Source organism: Tachyglossus aculeatus, unplaced genomic scaffold (assembly GCF_015852505.1).
Source record: "Tachyglossus aculeatus isolate mTacAcu1 unplaced genomic scaffold, mTacAcu1.pri scaffold_1_arrow_ctg1, whole genome shotgun sequence".
NCBI classification, from domain to species: Eukaryota; Metazoa; Chordata; class Mammalia; order Monotremata; family Tachyglossidae; genus Tachyglossus; species Tachyglossus aculeatus.
The window spans coordinates 1,020,245-1,047,092 of NW_024044915.1; the positions used below are offsets into that span (position 1 = coordinate 1,020,245).

The 26,848-nt window shown below is 50.2% G+C and overlaps 1 protein-coding gene across 1 annotated transcript in view; it reads right to left on the reverse strand.

Annotated features, from left to right (window-relative positions):
• The window catches only part of CCDC57 (coiled-coil domain containing 57), a 92,263-nt gene that overhangs the window by 23,781 nt on the left and 41,634 nt on the right, over positions 1 to 26,848 (reverse strand). Inside the window, exons 11-13 of the mRNA XM_038742904.1 lie at positions 14,655 to 14,784; positions 12,190 to 12,308; positions 5,857 to 6,040 (exon numbers count right to left, since the gene is read on the reverse strand). Coding sequence (XP_038598832.1) covers positions 5,857 to 6,040; positions 12,190 to 12,308; positions 14,655 to 14,784 — 433 coding nt within the window. The remainder of the gene's footprint in view (positions 1 to 5,856; positions 6,041 to 12,189; positions 12,309 to 14,654; positions 14,785 to 26,848) is intronic.

The window sequence follows — 26,848 nt, forward strand, 5'->3', positions numbered from 1 at the left end:
AGCGCTTAATAAATGTCATCATTATTATTATCTTTAGGACCCTGGTTGGAAGTGTTCAGGTCTTGTCAGAGGGCAGCAGCAGCGTGGAGGAAAGATCCTGGGCCTGGGATTCAGGAGACCCGGCTTCTAATCCTGCCCCATCCACAATAATAATAATAATCACGCTACTTATTAAGTGCCTACTATATGTCATGCACTGTTCTAAGCGCTGGTTAGATACAAGCGAATCAGGTTGGACACAGTCCCCGTCCCACATGGGGCTCACGGTCTTCATCCCCATTTCCCAGCTGAGGGAACTGAGGCCCGGAGAAGTGAAGCGACTTGCCCAAGGACACAGAGCAGACACGTGGCGGAGCCGGGATTAGAACCCATGACCGTCTAACTCCCAGGCCCGGGCTCTATCCGTATGGACGGAAGTGTGGTGGGGCTGGGGAGAGTATCAAAGTGTTTGATGATAATCGATGGCGAGAAGAGAGGGGGGAGAGGAAATAAAGCTTTATTTGGGAAGGCCTCTCGGAGGAGATGCGAAGCAACATAGCGCAGATGAGCCTATGATCAGACTAATAATAATAATAATGATAACAACGATGATAGTATTAGTTTGTTCATTCATTCATTCAATCATATTTATTGAGCACTTACTGTGTGCAGAGCACTGTACTAAGCGCTGGGAAATCCAAGTTGGCAACATAGTGAGACGGTCCCTACCCAACAACGGGCTAGCAAGTCTAGGAGGGGGAGACAGACAACAAAACAAAATATATATTAGTTGAGCGCTTACTATGTGCCAAGCACTGTTCCAAGCGCTGGGGGAGACGCAAGGTAATCAGGCTGTCCCACGGGGGGCTCGCAGTCTTCATCCCCATTTTCCGGAGGAGGGAACTGAGGCCCAGAGAAGTGAAGTGACTTGCCCAAAGTCACACGGCCGATAAGCGGCAGAGCCGGGATGAGAACTCACAACCTCTGACTCCCAAGCCCGGGCAATTCCCACTAAACCACGCTGCTCCTCATCAAATTATAGTTAATAATAATAACAATAACAATAATAATAATAATAATAATAATAATAATGGAATTTCTTAAGCACTCACTATGTGCAAAGCACTGTTCTAAGCACTGGGGGGATACAAGGCGATGAGGTTGTCCCACATGGGGCTCACAGTCATCATCCCCATTTTCCAGATGAGGTAACTGAGGCTCAGAGAAGTGAAGTGACTTGCCCAAGGACACACAGCAGACATGTGGAGGAGCCGGAATTCGAACCCATGACCTCTGACTCCAAAGCCTGGGCTCTTTCCACTGAGCCACGCTGCTGCTAGTTAGACTAATGATAATAATAATAATAATGATGATGATGGCATTTGTTAAGTGCTTACTATGTGCAAAGCACTGTTCTAAGCGCTGGGGAGGTTACAAGGTGATCAGGTTGTCCCGCTTGGGGCTCACAGTCTTCATCCCCATTTTCCAGATGAGGTCACTGAGGCACGGAGAAGTGAAGTGACTTGCCCAAAGTCAGCCGGCATTCGAACCCATGACCCCTGACTCCAAAGCCCGGGCTCTTTCCGCCGAGCCACGCTACCACGTGGCCGAACGCGAGCTGTGATACGTGCTGAGCGACGGTTTCGCGAGGCCTCCTCTAGGCCGCCCACCTCGGCTTGGCGGCCAGCCTCGTACTCCCTCATTCCCCGTGCTATTTACTGAGCGCTTACTGTACCGCGATGATAGCCCGCGATCTGACGGGAAGCTGCCGGGTTGACGGGGCTGAGGACATGGTTTAGCTCCCGAAACTAAACGAGCTGGAAATGGCCACGGGATTGTCAGCGGGGCCTCTGGGAGACTCTCGGACGCCCAATCGTTGATGGCGTTTCTCACATCACCGAGGACGCCTGGTCTAAATAAATATTGATAATTAACACACCGTTGGGGGAGACGCCCGGGGGGTGGCTACCGGGTTACTTTCGTAACCCGTATTTAGCGAGCGCTTGCTCTGGCACTGCGTCAACCCATTCAGCGGATTTGTCCATCGCTCGCCGTGCCACCTCGATGCCCCCCTTAATCGGCCAAACCACTCCTGCGGCCTTTTTGGAGCCCACCCGATTCTCATCCTTAACCAATCCGCCGCGCTTCCGGAGTTCTTCCGGAGGCATTTTGATAATAATAATAATAATAATGTTGGTATTTGTTAAGCGCTTACTATATGCAAAGCACTGTTCTAAGCGCTGGGGGGAACACAGGGAGATGAGGTTGTCCCACGCGGGGCTCACGGTCTTAATCCCCGTTTTACAGGTGAGGGAACTGAGGCCCAGAGAAGTGAAGTGACTCGCCCAAGGTCACACAGCAGACATGTGGGGGAGGCGGCATTCGAACCCATGACCTCCGACTCCCAAGCCCGCGCTCTTTCCACCGAGCCACGCTGCTTCTCGATGCTTCACCTTAATCGGCCAATCGACCGATCAATTATATTTACTGGCATTTTGAAACCCATCCCAGCCCCACGGCACTTATTTCGTTCGATCGTCTTTACTGAGCGCTTACTGAGCGCAGAGCACTGTACTAAGCGCTTAAATATCCCTGTAACAATAACAATGATGGTATTTGTTAAGCGCTTACTATGGGCAAAGCACTGTTCTAAGCACTGGGGAGGTTACGAGGTGATCAGGTTGTCCCACGGGGGCCTTGCAGTTTTAATCCCCATTTTACAGATGAGGTAACTGGGGCACAGAGGAGTTAAGCGACTCGCCCAAAGTCACCCAGCTGACAGTTGGCGGAGCCGGGATTTGAACCCATGACCTCTGATTTCAAAGCCCGGGCTCTTTCCACTGAGCCACGCTGCTTCTGTATGCTACTATTTCCCCTAACCATAACTCGTCGCGGGCAGGAATGTGTCTATTTGTTGTTATTCTAATAATAATAATTATGGTATTTGTTAAGCGCTTACTAGGTGCCAGGCACTGTACTAAGCGCAGAGGTGGATACAAGCAAATCGGGTTGGACACAGTCCCTGTCCCGCGAGGGGCTCGGAGTCTTAGTCCCCGTTTTTCCAGATGAGGTAACTGAGGCCCAGAGAAGTGAAGTGGCTTGCCCACGGTCACACAGCGGACAAGTGGCGGAGCCGGGATTAGAACCCACAACCTTCTGACTCCGAGGCCCGAGATCTAGCCACTATGCCATGCTGCTTCCCCAGTAGTAGTAATAATAGTAGTAGTATTGGTAATAATTATGGTATTTATTAAGCGCTTACTATGTTCCAGGCACTGATCTAAGCACTGAGGCACTGTAGTAAGTGCTGACACTGTAGTAGTAGTAATAGTGTCTTAATCCCCATTTTCCAGATGAGGTAACTGAGGCCCAGAGAAGCGAAGTGACTTGCCCACGGTCACACAGCGGACAAGAGGCAGAGCCGGGATTAGAACCCACAACCTTCTGACTCCGAGGCCCGAGATCTAGCCAGTACGCCATGCTGCTTCCCCAGTAATAGTAGTAATAGTAGTAGTATTGGTAATAATAATGGCATTTATTAAGTGCTTACTATGTGCCAGGCACTGACCGAAGCACTGAGGCACTGTACTAAGTGCCAACACTGTAGTAGTAGTAATAGTGACTTAATCCCCATTTTCCAGATGAGGTAACTGAGTCCCAGAGAAGTGAAGTGACTTGCCCACGGTCACACAGCGGACAAGAGGTGGAGCCGGGATTAGAACCCACAACCTTCTGACTCCGAGGCCCGAGATCTAGCCACTACGCCATGCTGCTTCCCCAGTAGTAGTAGTAATAGTAGTAGTATTGGTAATAATTATGGTATTTATTAAGCGCTTATTAGGTGCCAGGCACTGATCTAAGCACTGAGGCAGTGTACTAAGTGCTGACACTGTAGTAGTAGTAATAGTGTCTTAATCCCCATTTTCTAGATGAGGTAACTGAGGCCCAGAGAAGTGAAGTGGCTTGCCCACGGTCACACAGCGGACAAGTGGCGGAGCCGGGATTAGAACCCACAACCTTCTGACTCCGAGGCCCGAGATCTAGCCAGTATGCCATGCTGCTTCCCCAGTAGTAGTAGTAGTAATAGTAGTAGTATTGGTAATAATTATGGTATTTATTAAGCGCTTATTATGTGCCAGGCACCGAACTAAGCACTGAGGCACTGTACTAAGTGCTGACACTGTAGTAGAAGTAATAGTGTCTTAATCCCCATTTTCTAGATGAGGTAATTGAGGCCTAGAGAAGTGAAGTGGCTTGCCCACGGTCACACAGCAGACAAGAGGCGGAGCCGGGATTAGAACCCACAACCTTCTGACTCTGAGGCCCGAGATCTAGCCAGTACGCCATGCTGCTTCCCCAGTAATAGTAGTAGTATTGGTAATAATTATGGTATTTATTAAGCGCTTACTATGTGCCAGGCACTGAACTAAGCACTGAGGCACTGTACTAAGTGCCAACACTGTAGTAGTAGTAATAGTGTCTTAATCCCCATTTTCCAGATGAGGTAACTGAGGCCCAGAGAAGTAAAGTGGCTTGCCCACGGTCACACAGCGGACAAGAGGCGGAGCCGGGATTAGAACCCACAACCTTCTGACTCCAAGGCCCGAGATCTAGCCACTACGCCATGCTGCTTCCCCAGTAATAGTAGTAGTATTGGTAATAATTATGGTATTTATTAAGCGCTTACTATGTGCCAGGCACTGAACTAAGCACTGAGGCACTGTACTAAGTGCTGACACTGTAGTAGTAGTAATAGTGTCTTAATCCCCATTTTCCAGGTGAGGTAACTGAGGCCCAGAGAAGTGAAGTGGCTTGCCCACGGTCACACAGCGGACAAGAGGCGGAGCCGGGATTAGAACCCACAACCTTCTGACTCCGAGGCCCGAGATCTAGCCAGTACGCCATGCTGCTTCCCCAGTAGTAGTAGTAGTAATAGTAGCAGTATTGGTAATAATAATGGTATTTATTAAGCGCTTACTATGTGCCAGGCACTGAACTAAGCACTGAGGCACTATACTAAGTGCTGACACTGTAGTAGTAGTAATAGTGTCTTAATCCCCATTTTCCAGGTGAGGTAACTGAGGACCAGAGAAGTGAAGTGACTTGCCCACGGTCACACAGCAGACAAGAGGCGGAGCCAGGATTAGAGCCCACAACCTTCTGACTCTGAGGCCCGAGATCTAGCCACTACGCCATGCTGCTTCCCCAGTAGTAGTAGTAATAGTAGTAGTATTGGTAATAATAATGGTATTTATTAAGCGCTTACTACGTGCCAGGCACTGATCTAAGCACTGAGGTACTCTACTAAGTCCTGACACTGTAGTAGTAGTAATAGTGTCTTAATCCCCATTTTCCAGGTGAGGTAACTGAGGACCAGAGAAGTGAAGTGGCTTGCCCACGGTCACACAGCGGACAAGAGGCGGAGCCGGGATTAGAACTCACAACCTTCTGACTCCGAGGCCCGAGATCTAGCCAGTACGCCATGCTGCTTCCCCAGTAATAGTAGTAGTATTGGTAATAATTATGGTATTTATTAAGCGCTTATTATGTGCCAGGCACTGATCTAAGCACTGAGGCACTGTACTAAGTGCTGACACTGTAGTAGTAGTAATAGTGTCTTAATCCCCATTTTCCAGATAAAGTAACTGAGGCCCAGAGAAGTAAAGTGGCTTGCCCACGGTCACACAGCACACAAGTGGCAGAGCCGGGATTAGAACCGAGGTCCTTCTAACTCCAAGGCCCGGGCTCTATCCGTTAGGCCACAAGCGTGTTTGACACATAGTAAGCGCTCAACAGATACCTTTTTCGAGAAAAAAAATCCATTTCCCTGTCCTTCCCAGCCTCCCGGGAGACCCGCAAAATGCCCCCCGCTTCTACCTGGGCCTCCGTCCTCCTGCGACGTGAAAGGCGAAGGATCCGATCCCAGCTCCAAAGGCCGCCACACGTCCCGGAAGGAACCGCTCGCTCCGGATGAGGGGGTCCGGTCTGGCTCTGGGGCCGGGATTCCCGGCGGAGGCGGCAGCGTCGAACCACAGAGTGCCGTGGAGGAGGAAGGTCGCGCCTGGGAATTCAGATCCGAGTTACCCACCACGCTGCTCTCGTCCTCCCCCCGGCTTGATATATATATATATTTTTTGATGGCATTTATTAAGCGCTTACTACGTGCAAAGCACTGTTCTAAGCGCTGGGAAGGTTACAAGGTGATCAAGTTGTCCCACGGGGGGGCTCACAGTCTTAATCCCCGTTTTCCAGATGAGGGAACTGAGGCCCAGAGAAGTCAAATGACTTGCCCAAAGTCACACAGCTGACAGTGGCAGAGCCGGGATTTGAACCCATGACCTCTGACTCCAAAGCCCGGGCTCTTTCCACTGAGCCACGCTGCTTCTCCGTCCCCACCCGGCGGACCCCCTCCCAATCCTCGGAGCCCCCCTACTACTGCTAATGACAACTGCGGTATTTGTTAAGTGCCACGCACTGATCAATCAGTCAATCAATCAATCAATCGTATTTATTGAGCGCTTACTGTGTGCAGAGCACTGGACTAAGCGCTTGGGAAGTACAAGATGGCAACATGTAGAGACGGTCCCTACGCAACAGTGGGCTCACAGTCTAGAAGGGGGAGACGGAGAACAAAACCAAACATACTAACAAAATAAAATAAATAGAATAGATATGTACAAGTGAAATAAATAGAGTAATAAATATGTAGAATAAATATGTACAAACATATATACATATATACAGGTAAGCTGATATATATACTGATCTAAGCGCTGGAGTAGATACAAGCTAATCAGGTTGGATGCAGTCCCTGTCATTCATTCATTCATTCAATCCTATTCATTGAGCGCCTACTGTGTGCAGAGCACTGTACTAAACGCTTGGGAAGTCCAAGTTGGCAACATATAGAGACGGTCCCTACAGCGACTTGGGGCTCACGGTCTGGAGGAGCAGGGTGGGTCAGTGGCCACAGCCCGGGCTTGGGAGTCGGAGGTCGTGGGTTCTAATCCCGGCTCCGCCGCTTGTCAGCTGGGTGGCTTTGGGCGAGTGGAAAGAGCCCGGGCTTTGGAGTTGGAGGTCGTGGGTTCGAATCCCGACTCCACCACACGTCTGCTGCGTGACCTTGGGCAAGTCACTTCACTTCTCTGAGCCTCAGTGACCTCATCTGTAAAATGGGGATTAAGACTGTGAGCCCCACGTGGGCCAACTTGATCACCTTGTATCCTCCCAGCACTTAGAACAGTGCTCTGCACACAGTAAGCGCTTAATAAATGCCATTATTATTATTATTATTATTCTCCAGGCCTCAGTGACCTCATCTAGAAAATGGGGATTAAAACTGTGAGCCCTGCGTGGGACACAGTAAGCACTTAGCAAATACCACCATTATTATCATTATTATTATTAATATTATTATTATTATTAGTCCCCATTTTGTAGATGAGACACGGCTAAGTCTGGATACTTTGGTACTGGGGATAACTTCCGCTTGGCATATGGACTCTCTGCCATTTTTCCTTGCTGGGGAATGAGAAGGCGCTGAGAATGGAAGCAATCACTCCTCCACCATCAGAGGAGAGAGCCCGGGCTTGGGAGTCACAGGACCCGTGTTCGAATTCCGACTCGGCCACTTGCCTGCTTTCGTGACCTGGAACAAGTCGCTTTTCTTCTCTGGGCCTTTGTTTCCTCACTTGACAAGTGGGGATCCCATACCTGTTCTCCCCTTAGATTGCGAACCCCCTGTGGGTCGTGGACTGCGTTCCCCTGGTTGATCTTGCGCTTAGTACAGTGCTTGGCACAGACTAGGCGTCGAACAGACGATGATCGTTATTTATTATCTTCCTCGGCCTCTCCACGGCAAAAACGGGTCTGATGTCCCTCCCTTCCCAAGCCCCTCAGAAACGCCCCACAGAAAGCTCGCCGCGTGCTTTCACGGCCAAAGGAGGGAAGGAGGTTTGGGAGTGGGGGTGACTGACCCGCCTACACTCCACCGATCGAACAATCACCTCTCTGTGCCTCGGTTCCCTCCCCCAGCGCTTAGCACAGCGCCCGCCACGTAGTAAGCGCTGAACAGAGGCCGTAAAGAAGCAATCCCAGAACATGATCCCGCTGGAAATGGATAGGGCAGGCGGGACGCGGGATCCCCAAAGGGGGAAGCGGGATCGGGGGCGAAAGTCACCGATGCAGGGTAGATAGTTATGATGTAGATATAGATAGATAGATAGATAGATAGATAGATAGATTAGATGATAGATAGATAGATAGATAGATAGATAGATAGATGATTAGATAGATAGATAGATAGATAGATATAGATAGATAGATGGATAGATAGAGATAGATGATAGATAGATAGATAGAGATAGATGATAGATAGATATAGATAGATATAGATAGATAGATAGATATAGATAGATATAGATAGGTAGATAGATAGACAGATATAGATAGATGATAGATAGATAGATAGATAGATAGATAGATAGATGCCCATCTGCCAAGCTAGCTCTCTTCCTCCCTTCAAGGCCCTACTGAGAGCTCACCTCCTCCAGGAGGCCTTCCCAGACTGAGCCCCTTCTTTCCTCTCCCCCCTCGTCCCCCTCTCCATCCCCCCCATCTTACCTCCTTCCCTTCCCCACAGCACCTGTATATATGTATATATGTTTGTACATATTTATTACTCTATTTATTTATTTATTTTACTTGTACATATCTATTCTATTTATTTTATTTTGTTAGTATGTTTGGTTTTGTTCTCCGTCTCCCCCTTTTAGACTGTGAGCCCACTGTTGGGTAGGGACTGTCTCTATGTGTTGCCAACTTGTACTTCCCAAGCGCTTAGTACAGTGCTCTGCACACAGTAAGCGCTCAATAAATACGATTGATGATGATGATGATAGATAGATTAGATGATAGATAGATAGATAGATAGATAGATAGATAGATAGATAGATAGATAGACAGACAGACAGACAGACAGACAGACACAATAGATTTGCCAGTTCAAGCGGCAGGCCTTTATGGAGACCGAGTTGCCCCGGCTTTTCGAGGGGAATTTTTATTCTCCCGGTTTCTCAACCAGGCTGACTCTGGCTGAGAGATAACTCTGTCCTTCTCAGAGATCCAGGCCACAGGGCCAAACTGAAAGCTTGCGGGAGGTATTCAACGTCCCTGGGTGGGTCGGAAAGAAGCCCTCTGGACCGCAAACCCCTCGTTATTCTTATTCATTCAATCGTATTTATTGAGGGCTTACTGTGTGCAGAGATTATTCAATCAATCAATCAATCAATCGTATTTATTGAGCACTTACTGTGTGCAGAGCACTGTACTAAGTGCTTGGGAAGTACAAGTTGGCAACATAATTGCCAACAGATTCTTATGAGTATCATTAGTTATTTTACTTATACATATCTATTCTATTAGATACCTATTCTATCATATCTATCATCTATGATAGAATCTACCTATGATAGAATAGATATCTATCATATCTATTCTATTCTCTATATCTATTAGAGAAGCAGCGTGGCTCAGTGGAAAGAGCCCGGGCTTTGGAGTCAGGGGTCATGAGTTCGAATCCCGGCTCTGCCAATTGTCAGCTGTGTGACTTTGGGCAAGTCACTTCACTTCTCTGTGCCTCAGTTCCCTCATCTGTAAAATGGGGATTAAGACTGTGAGCCCCCCGTGGGACAACCTGATCTCCTTGTCACCTCCCCAGTGCTTAGAACAGTGCTTTGCACATAGTAAGTGCTTAATAAATGCCATCATTATTATTATTATTATTATTATTCTATTTATTTTACTTTGTTGATATGTTTGGTTTTGTTCTCTGTCTCCCCCTTCTAGACTGTGAGCCCGCTGTTGGGTAGGGACCGTCTCTATATGTTGCCAACTTGGACTTCCCAAGCGCTTAGTACAGTGCTCTGCACACAGTAAGCGCTCAAGAAATACGATTGATTGACTGATTGATTACGCTGCTCACGCATAATAAGCCAAGCGGGCTGAATCCATCCCAGTGATTAGCTCAGGGCTTGGCACACTGGTAGTAATAAATAATAATAATAATAATGATGGCATTTGTTAAGCGCTGTTCTAAGCGCTGGGGGGATACAAGGTGATCAGGTTGTCCCATGAGGGCGCACAGTCTTAATCCCCATTTTCCTGATGAGGGAACTGAGGCCCAGAGAAGTGAAGTGACTTGCCCAAAGTCACCCAGCTGACAATTGGCGGAGTCGGGATTTGAACCCATGACCTCTGACTCCAAAGCCTGGGCTCCTTCCACTGAGCCACGCTGCTTCTCTAGTAATTAACGATTCTCTTAGAATGCGGGCCCCTGAGAGGCAGAGACTTTTGAATCAATCGAGGGTATTTATTGAGCGCCTCTTTGTGTGTGGCGCCCTGTAATACTATTACTACTACTACAAATGATGAGGGGCTTGCCATCTAGGGACTTTCTTTCCAAATATTAATAATAATAATAACAATGATACTCTTTGTTATGCGATTACTATGTGTCGAGCGCTATTAATAATAATGATGGTATTTTTTAAAATGGTATCTGTTAAGCGCTTACTATGCGTGAAGCACTGTTCTAAGCGCTGGGGGGACACAAGGTGATCAGGTTGTTCCACGTGGGGCTCACAGTTTTAATCCCCGTTTTCCAGATGAGGTCACCGAGGCACAGAGAAGTTAAGCGACTTGCCCGAAGTCACACAGCTGACAAGCGGCGGAGCCGGGATTAGAACCCATAATAATAATAATAATAATGTTGGCATTTGTTAAGCGCTTACTATGTGCAAAGCACTGTTCTAAGCGCTGGGGGGATACCAGGTGATCAGGTTGTCCCGTGTGGGGCTCACAGTCATCATCCCCATTTTACAGGTGAGGTAACTGAGACTCTGAGAAGTTAAGTGACTTGCCCAAGGTCACACAGCATACATGTGGCGGAGCCGGGATTCGAACCCATGACCTCTGACTCCCAAGCCCGGGCTCTTTCCGCTGAGCCACGCTGCGCTTACTACGTGCCAGGCACCGTACCGAGCGCCGGGACGGACCCAAGCGAATCGAGTTGGACACGGTTCCTGTCCCACGTGGGGCTCACACTCTTAACCTCAGAGAAGCAGCGTGGCTCAGTGGAAAGAGCACAGGCTTTGGAGTCAGAGGTCATGGGTTCGAATCCCGGCTCCTCCACATGTCTGCTGTGTGACCTTGGGCGAGTCACTTCACTTCTCTGAGCCTCAGTTCCCTCATCCGTAAAATGGGGATTAAGACTGTGAGCCCCACATGGGACAACCTGATCACCTGGTATCCCCCCAGCGCTTAGAACAGTGCTTTGCACATAGTAAGCGCTTAACAAATGCCATCATTATTATTATTATTATTAACCTCCATTTTACAGGTGAGGCCTGTAAACTGTAAACTGAGGCCCAGAGAAGCCAAGCGACTCGCCCGAGGTCACCCAGCAGGCAGGCTCTTTCCACAGCCTCTCTCGTGATGCTGAAGGCTGGTCTGAGTTCTCATCCCTACCTGCCCTGTGACCTCGGGCAAGTCATCTCCCTTCTGGGCCTCAGTGTTCTCACCTGTAAAATGGAGACCCGGTATCCGCTCCCCCTTCCAGGAGAGCCCCAGGAACGAATGAACGGATGAACGAACGGACCGTTTCGCTCTCCGACTCGCCGGTACCCCCGCGCCAGGGCCGCAATTTGGGGGTCGCCTCAAGTCAGGATTTCCTCCCGGCCGGCAACCGCCCCGGGCCGCGGATTGAAACCTCCGACGCGCCCCATCGCAATCACTCAATCAATCAATCAATCGTATTTATTGAGCGCTTACTATGTGCAGAGCACTGTACTAAGCGCTTGGGAAGTACAAATTGGCATCACATAGAGACAGTCCCTACCCAACAGTGGGCTCACAGTCTAAAAGGGGGAGACAGAGAACAGAACCAAACATACCAACAAAATAAAATAAGTAGGATAGAAATGTACAAGTAAAATAAATAAATAAATGAATAAATAAATAGAGTAATAAATATGTACAACCATATATACATATGTACAGGTGCTGTGGGGAAGGGAAGCATCGCAGTCTGCTTATATTGCATATGTTGCCAATTTGTACTTCCCAAGCGCTCAGTACAGTGCTCTGCACATAGTAAGCGCTCAATAAATACGATTGATGATGATGATGCTTCTTCGCCAATCCCGCTGTTACCTGGGTGGCGAGTCGGGGGTCTGAGCCGGCGGGAGAAGGCCTCGCGGTCGCCGGCCCGCTCGGTTTGGGGGTCCCCAAGGCTGCGTGGGGTGGAAGCCGGGGCGCTCCGGTGGGAGACCCTAGGAAGGAGGAGAGAACGTGAGAAAAGCGGCGCGGGAGGGAGGCATTTTTCCCCAAAGGGGTGGGAAAAATCCTACTACTAATCATAAAATAACTGCGGTATTTGTAAAGCGCTTACTACGTGCCGGACGCTATCCTCAGCAGATCGGGTTGGATACAGTCTCTGTCCCATCTAGGACTCACAGTCGTCATCCCCGTTTGACAGATGAGGGAACTGAGGCCCAGAGAAGTTAAGTGACTTGCCCGAGGTCGCCCAGCAGAGCGCTCGGAAGCAGCGGGGCCGCGTTGGATCCAGGCCACCTTGGTCTCCCGGCAATGTGGAGATCCCTTTCGACTTTGCGAGCCCCGGGTTCTAATCCTGGCTCCGCCACTTGCCGGCTGGGTGGACCACGGGCGTGTCGTTTGACTTCTCGGCGCCTCTGTTTCCTCATCTGTAAAATGGGGATGCAATCTCCAGTCTCCCTCCTTCTTGGGTCGCGAACCCTGGCCGGGACGGGGACAGTGTCTGATAATAATAATAATAATGGCATTTGTTAAGTGCTTACTATGTGCGAAGCACTGTTCTCAGCGGTGGGGAGGATACAAGGTGATCAGGTTGCCCCGCGTGGGGCTCACAGTCTTAATCCCCATTTTCCAGATGAGGGAACTGAGGCCCAGAGAAGTGAAGTGACTCGCCCAAAGTCACCCAGCTGACAGTTGGCGGAGCCGGGATTTGAACCCATGACTTCTGACTCCAAAGCCCGGGCTCTTTCCACCGAGCCACACTGCTTGTATGCTCTCAAGTGCTTAGCGCAGTGCTCTGCGCACAGTAAGCGCTCAATAAATCCCATCGATCGATAACCGCCGAACAAACACCCCAATCGCTCTCCCGACCGGAGAGGGCCGGGGTCGTCTCTTCTACCGCCCCGTTCCGTCCGGCCCACCGCCCTTCCTCCTCTTCCCGGATCTCGGCCGGATCCTAAGCGTCTGGTTTAATAATGATGATAACTGCGGTGTCTGTTAATTAGTACAGTGCTCTGCACATAGTAAGCGCTCAATAAATACGATTGATGATGATGATGGTAAGCGCTCACTAGGTGCCAGGCACTGATCGAAGCGCTACGAGGGAATCGGGATGGCCGCGAGCCCCGTCCCTCGCTCAATAAATACGATTGATGATGATGATGTTAAGCGCTCACTAGGTGCCAGGCACTGATCGAAGCGCTACGAGGGAATCGGGATGGCCGCGAGCCCCGTCCCACATGGGCGCTCATTGACTCTCATCTCGGGCCTCCGCTGCCAGTCTCCCGGAGCCGACGGGAGGCTGGCGGCCGGCCAGGCGGAAAGCCAGCCCCGGGCGAGGCAAGACACTGCCGCCTTTATCGGGGGGGACGGGGAGAGGCGACCCCCATCCCCGATCCCGCCTGGGAACAGAGAGGCCGCGTCCTGCCCCGGCGAACAAAGCCGCCCCAGTGTCCGGCCCGGGAACCCTCCTCCCCAACGCCGCCCGGGAAGCGGCCCGTGGGACTCGGCTCTCGAAAAATCGAAATCCCTCCCCCTGCTTTTCGCCTCCGACCCCACAAAGGGGTTATTCCCGGTTCCTTCCTTGCGTCCCTGAGAAACGGAGGGGGAGAGGGAGGCCTAGGAGCAGTGACGGGCCTGTTCGTCCAGTCAATCAATCAATCAATCAATCAATCGTATTTACTGAGCGCTTACTATGTGCAGAGCACTGTACTAAGCGCTTGGGAAGTACAAATTGGCATCACCTAGAGACAGTCCCTACCCAACAGTGGGCTCACTGTCTAAAAGGGGGAGACAGAGAACAGAACCAAACATACCAACAAAATAAAATAAGTAGGATAGAAATGTACAAGTAAAATAAATAAATAAATAAATAAATAGAGTAATAAATATGTACAACCATATATACATATATACAGGTGCTGTGGGGAAGGGAAGGAGGAGTTTCTGCCTGATGCGCAGATTGATCAGTAGCCATTGGAGGTTTTTGAGGAGGGGAGTAATATGTCCAGAGCGTTTCTGGACAAAGATAATCCGGGCAGCAGCATGAAGTATGGATTGAAGTGGAGAGAGACACGAGGACCAGTCGACCTTCTCGCACGGGCGCTCCCGAGTCCCGCCGTCCCGCCTCCGTCTGAAATGACCGCTTGAGCGAGGCGGCCCGGCCCGGGCCCGGCCTTCCCGCTTCCACCCCGGCTCTAAGCCACCCAATCATCAATCGTATTTATTAATAATAATAATAATTGTATTTGTCAAGCGCTTACTATGTGCAGAGTACCGTACTAAGCCGGCCGGGCGCGAGGCCGGAGGGAAGGCTAGTTCGCCCGGGGCCCGGGGCCGCTTACCCGCCTGGGCGGCCAGCTCGGCCCGGAGCCGGTTGCCCATGTCGATGAGCTGCTGCTTCTCCCGGCTCAGGCTGCAGATCTTCCGGGCGGCTTCCTTCAGCTTCCCGCGCAGGCCCGGTCGCCGGCAGGCCTGGAGGGTCCAATCAATCAATCAATCAATCGTATTTATTGAGCGCTTACTGTGTGCAGAGCACTGGACTGAGCGCTTGGGAAGTCCAAGTTGGCAACATGGAGAGACAGTCCCTACCCAACAGCGGGCTCACAGTCTAGAGAACAAAACCAAACATAGTAACAAAATAAAATAAATAGAATAGATATGGACAAGTAAAATAAATAAATAAATAGAGTAATAAATATGTACAAACGTATATACATATATACGGGTCCCTTGGGTCCCGGCCCTGGGCCCGGCGGGAGGATGCTCCCCTCCGCCTGAAGTATCTCGGTTCGCGGGCGACACGAGGAAAGCTAGACGAGAAGCTCCTGGCAGGCGGGAATCGCGCCTACTTACTCTGTTTCGCTCACCCAGGCGCTTACTACAGTGCTTAGAACAGCACACAGAAAGCGCTTAACAAACACCATTATTGTTTTTATTATTATTACATGCAGTAGTATATAATGTCTTCGAGAGTACAAATATGTTGGCGATTGGTACAGGTGGTGCCGGTTTGTACTTTTCCAAAGCGCTCTGTACAGTGCTCTGCACACAGTATAATAATAATAATGATGGCATTTATTAAGCGCTTACTATGTGCAAAGCACTGTTCTAAGCGCTGGGGAGGTTACACGGTGATCAGGTTGTCCCTCGTGGGGCTCACAGATTTAATCCCCATTTTCCAGATGAGGGAACTGAGGCCCGGAGAAGTTAAGTGACTTGCCCAAAGTCACACAGCTGACAATTGGTGGAGGCGGCATTTGAACCCATGACCTCTGACTCCAAAGCCCGTGCTCTTATAAGCGCTCAATAAATATGATTGAATGAATGAGGGCGGAGATAATCATAATAATAATAATAATAATGGCATTTATTAAGCGCTTACTATGTGCAAACCACTGTTCTAAGCGCTGGGGAGGTTACAAGGTGATCAGGTCGTCCCACGGGGGGCTCACAGTCTTCATCCCCATTTTCCAGATGAGGTAACTAAGGCCCAGAGAAGTGAAGTGACTTGCCCAAAGTCACCCAGCTGACAACTGGCGGAGCCGAGATTTGAACCCACAACCTCTGACTCCAAAGCCAGGGCTCTTTCCGCTGAGCCACGCTGCTTCTCTATATCCGTAATTTATGTATCCACTGATTGACTGATTTATATATCAATCAATCAATCGTCTTTATTGAGCGCTTACTGTGTGCAGAGCACTGTACTAAGCGCTTGGGAAGTCCAAGTCGGCAACATATAGAGACAGTCCCTACCCAACAGCGGGCTCACAGTCTAGAAGGGGGAGACAGAGAACAAAACCAAACTTACTAACAAAATAAAATAAATAGATATGAATGTCCGTCTCCCCCTCTAGACCGTGAGCTCGCCGTGGGAAGGGAATGTGTCTGTTGTTGTAGCGTGTTCTCCCAAGCGCTTAGTACAGTGCTCCGCACACAGTAAGCGCTCAGTAAATACGGCTGAATGAATTCCTCTAGAATGTAAGCTCGTTATCGGCAGGGAACGTAGCTGCTAATTCTGTGGTACTGTGCTCTCCCGGGGGGTTAGAACAGTGCTCGCGCGCGCTCGATAGATACCGTCGACCCATTCCCTTGCTTCCATCCAACCTCGGGGTTCTCAGTCCAGTGCCGTGCCCGCAGTAAGCGCTCAATAAATGCCACCGATGGACTCATATGTTTATCCTCCTGCTTACCCAATGCCCGCTTCCCCACCCGTCCGGAAAACCGACGACAATAATAACATTAGTTATTTATACGAGGCCTTTCATCTGCAGCGCTTGGGGTAGCTTCACGGCTTCGTCCGACAAGAAGTAGGCATTACTGTCCGTTTTACAGATGGGAAAGTGAAGTCGGGAGGAGGAGAGCCAAGTTTCCAGCGCTCTAGGCTGATGCTTTGATGTTATTTGGCATCGACTACCTCTCCGACCGCCTGCTCGGGAATCCTTTCCATCTGGGCCCGTCCCAACTTCGGCCCTCCCGTGATCCTCCGAGTCCCTTGCGAACCATCCCGAGGTTCCAGGCCAAGAGGGAATTTTGCTTTTATTCCCCCTCCCACCCTGTTCTCGTCCCCACTTCCTCCTCTCTGGAATCTGCCCGCTCCCGAAAAGTCCTGCCTCTTTTTCCCGGCTCAAGGAGACGAAGTGGGGAGGTCGGTTTAAGCTGCGTTTCCTGCCATTAGACGTGGGGTCTCCAGAGCGATGGTATTCCGGGGGGAGCAGAGGGAATTCTGCACCCCAGCAGGGAAAGAAAGTGGCGGTGAGAGGAATTCTTGTGCGTGCTTCTCATTTTTTGTTAATGGCATTTATTAAGCGCTCACTATGTGCCGAGCACTGTAAAATCACCGCGGTAAACACGAGTTGATCACGGCGGACGCGGTCCCTGTCCCAAATGAGGCTCACCGTCCTAATCCCCATTTTATAGATGAGGGAACCGAGGCCCAGAGAAGAGAAGGGACTTGCCCAAGGTCACACGGCGTACAACAGCGGCGGAGTCGGGATTAGAACCCAGGTCTTTCTGATTCCCAGGCCCGGCTCTACCCACTAGGCCATGCTGGGTTGTGAGCAGGGGACGAGTCTGCCAACTCTGGCCCAATGCTCTGCACACGGTGAGCGCTCAATAAATGCGACCGAATAAATGAATAATAATAATAATAAAAATGGCATTTATTAAGCGCTTACTATGTGCAAAGCACTGTTCTAAGCACTGAATGAATGAGGCACATGGTAAGCGCTCGATAAATACCAGTGGTGATGACGATGGGCAGGGATCGTGTTGACCAACTCTGCTCTGTTGTCCTGTCCTGGGCACAGAGTTCTGCACACAGTAGGCGCTCAATAAATACCACCGATTGACTTGGCCAAATTTTCAGGTTGCCTGCCGAGGAAAGCTGCATTGTTTGAAAGGCTGCAGCGAGCCAGTCCTCTAGACTGTAAGCTCCTCGTGGGCAGGAGACTCTGTTCTGTTGTCCTCTCCTGGGCGCTTAGTCCAGGGATCTGGGCACAATAAGCACTTAATAAATACCACTGATTATTCATTCGTTCGATCGTATTTATTGAGCACTGTACTAAGCGCTGGGATTACAAATCCAAGCAGCGTGGCTCAGTGGAAAGAGCCCGGGCTTTGGAGTCAGAGCTCATGGGTTCAAATCCCGGCTCCGCCAATTGTCAGCCGTGTGACTTTGGGCAAGTCACTTCCCTTCTCTGGGCCTCAGTGACCTCCTCTGTAAAATGGGGATTAAGACTGTGAGCCCCCCCCCGTGGGACCACCTGATCACTCTGTAACCTCCCCAGCGCTTAGAACAGTGCTTTGCCCATAGTAAGCGCTTAATAAATGCCATCATTATTTATTATCATTATTATTATTAAAAGGGAGTCGGAGAAGAGGAAATGAGGGCTTAGTTAGGGAAGGCCTCTCGGGGGAGATGGGATTTTATTATTATCATTAATAGCACTTTTTAAGTGCTTACTATGTGCCAAGCACCGTTCTAAGCACAAGCTAATCGGGTTGGACACAATCCCCGTCCCACGTGGGCCCCCTCTCTCAACCCCCATTTTCCAGATGAGGTAAACGAGGCCCAGAGAAGTGAAGTGACATTCCCAAGGTCACACAGCAGACGTGTGGCGGAGCCGGGATTAGAACCCGGGTCCTCCTGACCCCCGATCCACTAAGCCACGACGTTTAGAAGGTTTGGACGGCGGGGAAGGAAGGGGACACCCCGCCCTCGACACCCCGAGGGCTTCGGCCGCCGGGCTCCCGTGGGCGATGTCTTCATTTCATTTCCCAATTGGGGGTTTAACCAGTCTGACCCGCTTCGGGTGTGCAATCTTCCGCCCCTGAGGTAAGTGCCCTGGAAAACCACTTACCCTTTACACGCAGAGAGGAGAGGAAACAGGTTACCCTGCCAGCCGGTAGGTGAGAGGTCAGAAAGCCGAGGCTTCAGGAGGAAAGGGTATTTTTTTTTTAATGGTAAGTGCTTACTATGTGCCAGGCACTGTACTAAGCGCTGGGGTAGATACGAGGAGCTAATCAGGCTGGACCCGCTCCCTGTCCCAAACGGGGCTCGCATTTTGGCTAAGGGCGAGGATCCTGGAAGTGATTCCCGGTCGCCTCAGCGCTCCAGAAACAGCCGGAGCTGAGCTTTATTATTATAATAATAACAGTAATTATTTTTGCAAAGCGCTTACTCTGTGCCAGGCACTCTTTGAAGCGCTGGGGTAGACACAAGGTCAGCAGGTTGGATACAGTCCCTGTCCCACATGGGGTTCACGCTCTGATCTCCATTTTACGGATGAGGTAACTGATGATGATGATAATGACGATGATGATGGCATTTATTAAGGACTTACTATGGGCAAAGCACTGTTCTAATAATAATAATAATAATAATAATAATGATTGTATTTGTTAAGCGCTTACTATGTGCAAAGCACTGTTCTAAGCACTGGGGGGATACAAGGTGATCAGGTTGTCCCACACGGGGCTCACAGTCTTCATCCCCATTTTCCAGATGAGGGAACTGAGGCCCAGAGAAGTTAAGTGACTTGCCCAAAGTCACCCAGCTGACAAGTGGCGGAGCCAGGATTCGAACCCATGAACTCTGACCCCAAAGCCCGGGCTCTTTCCACTGAGCCACGCTGCTTCCCAGTGAGGTGAAGCAATTTGCCCAAGGCGGCACAGCAGTGAAGGGTAGAACGCAGGACCGTGCTCTATCCGAGGCCCAGAGAAGTGAAATGCCTCGCCCGAGGTCCCGCAGCAGGGAAGCGACGGGATTAGAACCCGGGTCCTCGGATTCCCAGGCCCGAACCTTCCCACCGTGTGTAAGGACGGTGGCTTCCCTTAGGACTTTGTGAAGAAAAGTGACGACTGCGGGGGTGATCTCCCTAAAATCGCGCCATCCCACCTCAGTCCCACCCGCTTCCGGCCTCCTCTTCGACTCTCCCATCCTTCCCAGCAGCATCCCGAGGGGAGAACGCCCGCTTCCTCTCCAAAGCCACCCCCTCCACCTGGGCACCCACCCCGTTCCTTCGCGCCTTATCATCATCGTCAATCGTATTTATTGAGCGCTTACTATGTGCAGAGCACTGTACTAAGCGCTTGGGAAGTACCAATTGGCAACATCTAGAGACAGTCCCTACCCAACAGTGGGCTCACGGTCTAAAAGGGGGAGATGGAGAACAAAACCAAACATACTAACAAAATAAAATAAATAGAATAGATATGTTATCAGAACTCTCACCCCTCTTCCCTTCTTTCCTCCCTAACAGCCATCTTCAACAGTTGTCGCTCAGTGGCTTCCTCCCCACTGCTTTCAAACCGGCCCACGTCTCCCCCCATCCTAAAGGACCCCCTCCGTGTACCCCGCGGCTCCCTCCAGTTACGGCCCCCTCTCCCCGCCACCGTTCCTCTCGAAACTCCTCGAGCGAGCTGTCTCAAACTCCTCTCCTCCAATTCTCTCCTTGCCCCCCCTCCGATCTGGCTTCCGTCCCCGTTGCTCCACGGAAACCGGCCCCTCGAAGGTCGCCGGCGATCTCCTTCTTGCCAGATCCAACGGCCTCTACTCCGTCCTGATCCTCCTCGACTTCCCACCTGCCTTTGACGCCGTGGACCGCCCCCTCTTTCTGGAAACATTATCCAATGTCCTCTCTTGGTTCTCCTCATCTCCCTGGCCGCTCATTCTCCGTCTCCTTCGGGGTCTCCTCCTCTGCCTCCCATATTCTCCGTCTCTCTCACGGGTTCCTCCTCTGCCTCCCACTTCCTAACTGCGGGGGGTCCCTCGAGGTTCAGTTCTGAACCCATTCATTCATTCATTCAACATATTTATTCCTCTATTTACTCTATTTATTTATTTATTTTACTTGTACATTTCCATCCTATTTATTTTATTTTGTTGGTATGTTTGGTTCTGTTCTCTGTCTCCCCCTTTTAGACTGTGAGCCCACTGTTGGGTAGGGACTGTCTCTAGGTGTTGCCAATTTGTACTTCCCAAGCGCTTAGTACAGTGCTCTGCACATAGTAAGCGCTCAATAAATACGATTGATTGATTGATTGATTGATTGAGCGCTTACTGTGGGCACAGCACTGTACTAAGCGCTTGGAAAGTACAAGTTGGCAATATATGGAGATGGTCCCTACCCAACAACGGACTCACAGTCTAGAAGGGGGAGACAGACAACAAAACAAAGCATGTAGACAGGTGTCAAAACCATCAGAATAAATAGACATCATCAATAAAATAGAGTAGTAAATATGTACAAGTAAAATACAGTAATAATAACCCCCTTCTATTCTCCATCTACACCCACGCCCTTGGAAAACTCATACGCTCACACGGCTTCAACTCCCGCCTCTATGCCGGCGATCCCCAAATCTCCACCTCCAGCCCTGATCTCTCTCATCATCATCATCAATCGTATTTATTGAGCGCTTACTATGTGCAGAGCACTGGACTAAGCGCTTGGGAAGTACCAATTGGCAACATCTAGAGACAGTCCCTACCCAACAGTGGGCTCACAGTCTAAAAGGGGGAGACAGAGAACAAAACCAAACATACTAACAAAATAAAATAAATAGAATAGATATGTACAAATAAATTAAATAGAGTAAAAAAATATGTACAAACATATATATATATACATATATACATATCTCCCTCTCTGCAGTCTCGCATCTCCTCCTGCCTTCACGACATCCCTAGTCCTCCCGTCACCTCAGACTTAGCAGAAATCCTTATCTGCCCACCCCCTGGCTTTCCCATCACTGTAGACAGTACCACCATCCTTCCTGTCTCACAGACTCATAACGGTGGCCTGCGAGACTCCTTTCCGTCATTCAACCCACACACCCGACCCATCGCTAAATCCTGTCGGTCCCACCTTCACAACACTCCTAAAATTCGCCCTTTCCTCTCCATCCAAACTGCTGCCCCGTAAAGCCCATCACTCGGCCTCTCCCGCCCGGATTACGGCTTCGGCCTCCTCGCTGACCTCCCGGCCTCCTGTCTCTCTCCACTCCAGTCCCTACTTCACTCTGCGGCCCGGATCGCTTTTCTACAAAAACGTTCGGGACGTGCCACCCCGCTCCTCAAAAAAACTCCAGTGGTTGCCATTCCAGCTCTGCATCAGACAAAAACAATGACTTGCCTCCTCGTACATCGTCATCAATCATCAATCGTATTTATTGAGCGCTTACTATGTGCAGAGCACTGTACTAAGCGCTTGGGAAGTACAAATTGGCAACATATAGAGACAGTCCCTACCTCGTACATCACTTCGCTACTCTCTCAGCCCGCACACTTTGCTTCTCTCGTGCTAAACTTCTCTCGCCCCCGACCCCTGGCCTCCGTCCCGTCTCTGGACGTGCTCTCTCTTCACATCCGACAGACGAAGACTCTCCCCACCTTCAAGGCCTTTTTGAAGGCCCACCTCCTCCGGGCAGCCCTCCCTGACTAAGCCCTCTTTTCCTTTTCTTCCACTACCTTCTGCGTCACTCTGACTTTATTCATCTAAGAAGCGGCGTGGCACAGTGGAAAGAGCCCGGGCTTGGGAGTCAGAGGTCATGGGTTCAAATCCTGGCTGCGCCAACTGTCAGCTGTGAGCCCACTGTTGGGTAGGGACCGTCTCTAGATGTTGCCAACTTGGACTTCCCAAGCGCTTAGTACAGTGCTCTGCACACAGTAAGCGCTCAATAAATACGATTGATTGATTGATTGATTGACTTGAGGCAAGTTACTTCACTTCTCTGGGCCTCAGTGACCTCATCTGTAAAATGGGGATTAAAACTGTGAGCCCCCGTGGGACACCCTGATTACCTTGTAACCTCCCCAGCGCTTAGAACAGTGCTTTGCACATAGTAAGCGCTTAACAAATACCATCATTATTACTATTATTATTATGGGTTCAAATCCCGTCTCTGCCAACTGTCAGCTGTGTGACTTTGGGCAAGTCACTTCATTTCTCTGGGCCTCAGTGACCTCATCTGTAAAATGGGGATAAAAACTGTGAGCCCCCGTGGGACACCTTGATCACCTTGTAACCTCCCCGGCGCTTGGAACAGTGCTTTGCACATAGTGAGCGCTTAACAAATACCATCATCATTATTATTATTATTATGGGTTCAAATCCCATCTCCGCCAACTGTCAGCTGTGTGACTTTGGGCAAGTCACTTCACTTCTCTGGGCCTCAGTGACCTCATCTGTAAAATGGGGATAAAAACTGTGAGCCCCCGTGGGACACCTTGATCACCCTGTAACCTCCCCGGTGCTTAGAACAGTGCTTTGCACATAGTGAGCGCTTAACAAATACCATCATCATCATTATTATTCTTATCTCCCCTCCGAACCCCAGACAGCGCTTGTGTCCAGATCTATAATTTCATTTCTTTGCATCGATGTCAGACTGCAAGCTCATTGTGGGCAGGGATGTGACTGTTTATTGTTGTATTGTCCTCTCCCAAACGCTTAGTTCAGTGCTTTGCACATAGTAAGCGCTCAATAAATAGGAGTGGGGATAGCATAGACAGGTTTCGTTAGCGGCTTCACATCGCCCCCTACTGGCCACAACTCTTAATAGTAATTTTTTTATTAATAATAATAATAATAATAATGGCATTTATTAAGCGCTTACTATGTGCAAAGCACTGTTCTAAGCGCTGGGGAGGATACAAGGTGATCAGGTTGTCCCACGTGGGGCTCACAGTCTTCATCCCCATTTGACAGATGAGGCAACTGAGGCCCAGAGAAGTGAAGTGACTTGCCCAAAGTCACCCAGCTGACAAGTGGCGGAGCCAGGATTCGAACCCACAACCTCTGACTCCAAAGCCCAGGCTCTTTCCACTGAGTCACGCTGCTTCTCTTCTAATAGCATTGGTTAAGCGCTTACTATGTGCAGGACACTGTACTAAGCTAACCGGGTTGGACGCAGTCCGTGTCCCACAAGGGGATCGGTCTTAACCCCCGTGTTCCGGATGAGGTACCTGAGGCCCGCAGGAGAGAAATGACTTGTCCAAGGTCACCCGGCAGGCCGGCAGCAGAGGCGGGATTCGAGTTCAGGTCTTCCCAACTCCCGGGCCCGGGCTCTGACCACTGGGCCTCACTGCTTTTTGTGGACTTGCGCTCAGAGGGAAACTGCGGGCCAGAGAAGGGGAAGCCGTAGATAAGGCCAAGTCACCTGAACAAAGTCGGTCTGTGACAGGGATGCAAATCCTCTTCCCACTTCTTCCCCTTCCCTCGGCCACTCCGGCTCTTTCCCTGGATACGGGGCCCAGCGCTGTCGCGGAAGGACAGAGGGTCACCGGGAATTTCCATGCCGTTTCCCAACCAGGGACCTCCTGAACTCTTTCCCTGGATACGGGGCCCAGCGCTGTCGTGGAAGGGAATTTCCATGCCGCTTCCCAACCCGAGACCTCCTGAATAGTGCCATTGTTTAATTCGTCCTGAGGCCCGGCTATTCCGAACTGATGTGCCTAACAGACCCTGGGAAAATGGGGATTAAGACTGGGAGCCCCACGCGGGACACGGATTGTGTCCAACCTGATTAGCTCGGATCTACCCCGGCGCTTAGAACGATGCCTGGCACGTAGTGAGCGCTTAACACTTCCCACCATTATTATTATTATTCTCTCGGCCGCAGTTTCCTTATTTGGCACATTGTAAGCACTTATACTATTATCATCATCACATACGATTCTCGTTTTCTCCAAGTTTATAATCTAAATCATCATCATCATCATCATCAATCATCAATCGTATTTATTGAGCGCTTACTATGTGCAGAGCACTGTACTAAGCACTTGGGAAGTACAAATTGGCAACATATAGAGACAGTCCCTACCCAACAGTGGGCTCACAGTCTAAAAGGGGGAGACAGAGAACAAAACCAAACATACTAATGAAATAAAATAAATAGGATAGATATGTACAAGTAAAATAAATAAATAAATAGAGTAATAAATATGTACAAACATATATACATATATACAGGTGCTGTGGGGAAGGGAAGGAGGTAAGATGGGGGGGATGGAGAGGGGGGCGAGGGGGAGAGGAAGGAAGGGGCTCAGTGTGGGAAGGCCTCCTGGAGGAGGTGAGCTCTCAGCAGGGCCTTAAATCAGCTTGGCCCATTTGCTTAGTGAACTGAACGGACTGTGAGCCCGTTGTCGGGTAGGGACCGTCTCTATATGTTGCCAACTTGTACTTCCCAAGCGCTTAGTCCAGTGCTCTGCACACAGGAAGCGCTCAGTAAATACGACTGAATGAATGAATGAATGAATGAACTGAACACGTCAAGAACAGACACTGAACCATTAAATATCCATCACTTGGGAAGGTTGCATTCTCAGTTTTCATATTTCATTTCATTTTTCATTTCCTTTGAGGGTTTTCTCCTTTTCTTCTAAAAAGACCAGCGTGGCCTGGAGACAAGAGCCCGGGCCTGGGACTCGGAGGACCCTGCTGCGTGACCTTGGGCGAGTCACCTTATTTATATTAACTAATGTCTGTCTCCCGCCTCTAGACTGTGACCTCCTTGTGGGCAGGAATGAGTCTGTCTGTTGTTCTCTTGTACTCTCCCAAGCGCTCGGTACAGAGCCTTGCGCCCAGTAAGCGCTCGATAAATCCAACTGAAGAAGAAGAGGAGGGAAGGAAGGTCGCTTCATCTCTCTGTCCCTCAGTTTCCTCATTTGAAAGCTGGGGATACGATCCCCGCTCTCCCCACGACTTTAGACCGGGAGCCTCGTGGGGGACGGAGACTGTGTCTGCTCTGATGATTTTTCATCAACCTCAGGGTTTGGCACATTGTCTGCTCTGATTATTTTTCATCAACCTCAGGGTTTGGCACGTTGTAAGTGTTTAACAAAGCATTCCCACTTCCCCACTCTCACTGAGGACTTACTGAGAAATCCGCCCTTCAGCCTGCTGTTTTCCTTGCCCGGAATCAGCCCTGAAGGGAATCGGAAAATCCGCCTGGCTGGCGAGTTAGAGGACGGCAGACCGTTTAGAACGACTCCCGCGGGCTCGCTGTGGGCAGGGACCGTGTCTCCCAAGCGCTTAGTACAGTGCCCTGTCTTGTCTCATGCAGTCGAGTCGTCTCCGACCCAAAGTGACGCCCTGGACCCATCTCTCCCAGAACGCCCCGCTCTCCATCCGCCGTCGCTCCGGTCCCGTATCCAGGGAGTTTTCTGGGTCCAAATCCGGAAGCGGTTTACCATCGCCGCCTTCAGTAAACCTTAGTCTCCACCCTCGACTCTCTCCCGGGATGCCGCTGCCCGGCCCGGGGGAGTTTGGACTTGTAGCCGATGGCCTTCCACACGCGAGCCATGGCCCGAGCTAGGAATGGGACGGACAGGCCTCTGCTCGACCCTCGCTCCCGTATTCGAGACTGGCATCTCAGTCCACAGTGAGCTGCCCACAGTGAGCGCTCAATAAACCCAATTGATTTTTTTTTATGGCATTTGTTAAGCGCTTACTATGTGCAAAGCACTGTTCTAAGCGCCGGGGGGGGGATACGAGGTGATCAGGTTGTCCCACGTGGGGCTCACAGTCTTAATCCTCATTTTTTTTTTTACAGATGAGGGAACTGAGGCTCCGAGCAGTGAAGTGACTTGCCCAACGTCACACAGCAGACATGTGTGGGAATTTTTAGACTGTGAGCCCAATGTTGGGTAGGGACTGTCTCTATATGTTGCCAATTTGTACTTCCCAAGCGCTTAGTACAGTGCGCTGCACATAGTAAGCGCTCAATAAATACGATTGATGAGGATGCGGTGGAGCTGGGATTCGAACCCATGACCTTTGGCTCCAATGCTCTTTTCCACTGAGCCACGCTGCTTCACAGCTGTTTAACAAAGCATTCACACCACCACTCTTCACCGCACTTTCATTCACACTTCACCACCAATTGATTGACGGATTTAGAGAGAGGCAGAGCATCCTCGCGTCTCATTTTCACGTTGGCGGCATCCTGACCGGGTTCGGGAAGATAAAACTGGAGTGAAACCCAGTGAAGACGAAAAAAAAAGTCTGGTTTTCGCGGCCCGGGGTGGCCGGAG